This window comes from Cyprinodon tularosa, unplaced genomic scaffold (assembly GCF_016077235.1).
Source record: "Cyprinodon tularosa strain WSP-4 unplaced genomic scaffold, ASM1607723v1 ctg249, whole genome shotgun sequence".
Classification (NCBI taxonomy): Eukaryota; Metazoa; Chordata; class Actinopteri; order Cyprinodontiformes; family Cyprinodontidae; genus Cyprinodon; species Cyprinodon tularosa.
In genome coordinates this window covers 1,196,545-1,200,699 of record NW_024038924.1, presented here as the reverse complement: position 1 = coordinate 1,200,699, position 4,155 = coordinate 1,196,545, and the positions used below count along the sequence as shown (strand labels likewise).

The following is a 4,155-nucleotide window of genomic DNA, read 5'->3' as shown; positions in this document are numbered from 1 at the left end:
ATGTTAAACTTTCAGAAGGAGTATTTTTATATTTTTTAAGTATTGAATCACATCTAAGAAATTTACTTTTCTTCTTTGTATAGTTTTGAAACAACATAAAAAGAAAAACACCAAAAATGAATCCGCATATGGCGTCTGTAGGAATACAATGAAATTTGTTATTTTACTTTAAACAACAACTCGGTCTCATCAGCAAAGATTCAGAAAGTTTGGGTAAAATACAAATATTTTATTTAGAGAAGAATAAAATTTCTATTTTAATTACATTAAAACAACCATGTACCAACAACAATATGTCATCTTATGCAGCAACACATTAAACAGCCTTCTCACATATATTTATATATATATATATCTCTGAAAGACTTCATACAAAATATAATGTTGAGTAAAAAAATAAAAGTCCTTCAATATGGTGTGTTTTTATTGCAGTTTAATCAATATACCGATTTTTTAAAAAGAGAAATATCAGAAGAAGTTAAAAACACAAAAGGCTCTTTGATAACAGGAAAAAAATAATAGCTTGATTCATCGTCTTGCACTCTGTGTTCCAAAGGGTCAGAGGTCGTTTTATTCAGGCTTCATTCCAGTACAGCGTTTGCTCTGGAAAAATACAATGGTGTAAGAAAAAAAATTAACCCACAAATCAGAGATGTCTGGATTACTGATGACAGTATTATGCCCCCTGTGCTAAACTCAGCAGAAAATAATGAACTTAACATGCTCCAAGGCCATTTTCATAAGTAATAACAAAAAAACAAGAAGTTTTCTTCTTTAGAAGCAAAAGGCATTCAAAATGTTATAAACCAGGTGCATTTAAATTCATCCCCCTTAATCCCTTCATGCTTTGGCATCTTAACAGCATTACTCATACGCATGTTGCGGTTTTACACCCAACTGAAGGGAAACGAGGCCTGTCAAAGTCTAAACCAGAACAAATAATAGGAATCAACATTGGATGTTTTGAAACCTATCAAATATTTGCTGATGGCACAGCAAATGTTCACTTTTCACCATAACTGTTCAAAATTTACTTTTGATAATAACATCTTTTTACCAAAACTGAGGAACACAAGATTATTAAGATATTTTTTTCATGTTTGTAAAATAGAAATCCAAATTTTGCCAGTTGCATTTAAGATACAAAAGTTAGTTGATTTAAAGAGAGAAGCATTACCTTGTAATTCAGTTTTTTGCATATTTTTTTCAGGTGATCCACGTGTTTCATCACTACTTGTACCCACTTTTCCTCCTTGGTTGGGACGCAGAGCTGTTTCCCAAGTCTGGTCACCAGACTGCAACAACAACCAAACCTTTATGGTCCTTCTGGGTTCAACCCTCTGATTTGTTAGAATAAAGAAAAAAACTCACATTGTGGCATCGATAGTGCAGCCTTTGGCCTGTTCCCGGTAGTCTACAAACAGTCTTTTATCAAGTTCTCGGTTTTTCACTGACAGGCAGCAGTCGACTGCAACCTCCGCCATAGTTACTGAAAGATAAAACAAAAACGGATAAGAACACAGTTTTATAACTCATTGGTTTTGAAAGTAAAACTTAAATACTGAGCTTACCTACCAGGACTTAATGATACGTCTAATTGGATATACTGAGCTACAGGTATATTTAATTATCCTGAGGATATAATACGTTTTGGTGAGCAGTTACACCTAAAGTTATTGTTCTGTTATTAACATTTTCCATTTCTCAGATATTAAATCAATTCATGGATAATAAATAGATCCTCTGACTCTCTTCCCTTCTCTTTATCTTGCTCTTAGTGAAATGTTTGTAGATATCTGTTCTAAAAGCTGCTGTGTTTCAAAAAATATCTACAATTTTGGACAAATAATACAATGATTTACACATATTTAGATCCAAATATCTATAATAAAACTAAATCCAAAAGAGGAAATGCAATCCAGTCATTAACTGTTTACCTATTTAGGTATCTAGGAGGGAAATAACTTCTTATTACCTGGAATAAAACTTCACTAGAAATACACTGAAATAAAAACTATTGGGGTGAGGTTTAGTAAACATACTAATTTTGTTAGACTCTAGGGCTAAATAGAGCAGAGTATCATCAGCGTAATCATAGAAATGCCTTCTATATATAAAATAAAGTTTAGTGGTCCAAGCACTAAACCCTGTGGTACTCCCTAACTAGGAATAGAAAGTGCAATAGATTTTAGTTGACTTTTAAAAAGATGTTTAACTATTTTTATATAATAATAATAATCATAAAACAGAAAAATAGACAAATTGCTATTTGAAGCAGAGCTTTTACCTTTTGAGACTTACGATTCTGTCATTTTAAATTTTGGAGTATTTTCCTTTCCTCATAGTGTAACATGCAAATGCAGCTCAGTGCAGCACAAACAAACTCAACTGAGCAGCTCAGTGAGTTTACTTTTACAATCTCCTTGTACAAATATAGAAAGTAGCCCATGTGGATGGGATACTGGGAATTTATAATCCAGTCTGTCATTAATTTGACCTGACAGGAAGCCAGTTAATGAAAAACCCACCCAAAGAAACCCCTGGGCAGTTAGAACTACTGCAAAACACTGTGCTATTTGTTTTTTTCTCTTTGAACGGCCTTTGAGATCACAAGCAGTGAATTTATGCAAGGTGTGGGTATCTGGTACTTTCCATTTCTTCACATAGTTTAGTGTGGGTGTGTTAAAGCTGTGAATCAGCCTGATAAATTCTGTGCAGCAAGACGTAGCTGAAAGGTGTCAAACAGCAAAACAAGCAGAAGGTGTTGTTTTCTATTATAACATTTAATGTTTGGTTTTTAGCTCCTTACCAGAGAATTTTAGTATCTTCAATTTTAAAAAAATATTACTAGTCTTTAATATCTGAATTTTTTAATAATCCTAATAATCACTCATAAATAATTTGTTTAGAAATATTGAATTTGAAAAATGACAGGAAGTTGAAGCTGTGAAGGCAACGGGAAGTGTCTGTGATGCTCTTTTAGTTAAGAGAATCTTTACTCTCATCAATAACCAAATGCATTTTTATGCGACACACAGTTGGTCCCAAGTTGTTTCTGTCAAAAAAGAAACTGTGAGCTTATCTGCTCTTGTCTCTTGACCTGCATGACCTGTTTAGTTTTAGCTCACGGAAAATCCAGCACCACTCCTAGAGAGATGCAAATCTCCCTCTTTCAGTCAGCTTTATTGTTCTATATATATATATATATATATATCTATATATATATATATATATATAGATATATATATATATACATAGATACACAGATGATCCAATATTTATTTCGTTTTCATGCTTTAAGCACTTTTTCATTTTCTTCTGTATAGGTTTTTATAATGGTGGGATTTATGAACAAACCGAGGTTTACGCTACATCCTCAGAGACAAAAGGTGTAATATTTCAAGCTCAGCTTTCAAAAGCTGAAATATTTAATCACATCAATGAGCTTTTTTAACATCTATCAACAGCTTTGCTGGAAAATTCCAAGTGGATTTTTTTTCAGTAAACTATCGCTTTCTTTAGCCTTTTGTTCTGCCTTCCTTTCTGCTTTTTAACTTAATTGAGGAAAGTTTGTTGACTCACCTGTCAAGCAGCAGACGATGAAAAAGATGCCAAAAAAGAGCTTTGCATCACCAAAAGGAGCCATGTCTTAACAAGCTTCTCTTGGGTCAGGTATTTGGTCACTCTGGAGGCTAATTGTGCCTGATGAGGAAACTTCTCCTAAGAACAGCTTCTGCCACAAAGGATGTCTCACTACTGAGGTTTATGTGCAAGTGCTCCTATTTAAAAGCCTAGAAAGGGCAGTTTCAGTTTCCTTTCTGGCTTCTTACAATAACTATAAACTTCGGGAATCACATCCCTCTGGAAAAACCCTGCGACTTGAGCTTCTCCTCTGACCTCTATGCAAGGGCACTTGTCCAAGACCAGCAGGCTGGGATTTATCATGTAAATGACAGAAAAAAAAAAAGATTTTTAAAACCTGTGTATCAGTGCAGTTATTGTAGAAGAATATTTGCACAGTAACTCTGCAAATAGTTGAAATAGTTGTACTTGCAGAAAAAAGAAAGCAGAGAAACTCGTGAAAAAAAAAAAAAAAAAATGGAAATAAAAAATAGCAAAGTCAAACCCAAAAGACAAAAAAGAATCTGCAACTTT

At 33.5% G+C, this 4,155-nt stretch overlaps 1 protein-coding gene across 1 annotated transcript; it reads right to left on the bottom strand.

Annotated features, from left to right (window-relative positions):
* Positions 1 to 208: 208 nt before the first annotated feature.
* Positions 209 to 3,816, bottom strand: LOC119785445 (C-C motif chemokine 18-like). Its single transcript, XM_038288135.1, has 4 exons — positions 3,583 to 3,816; positions 1,372 to 1,489; positions 1,178 to 1,295; positions 209 to 603 (listed from the first exon to the last, which is right to left on the bottom strand). The coding sequence occupies exons 1-4, from the start codon at positions 3,644 to 3,646 to the stop codon at positions 571 to 573; spliced, it is 333 nt and encodes a 110-aa protein (XP_038144063.1). The 5' UTR covers positions 3,647 to 3,816; the 3' UTR covers positions 209 to 570.
* Positions 3,817 to 4,155: the final 339 nt, after the last annotated feature.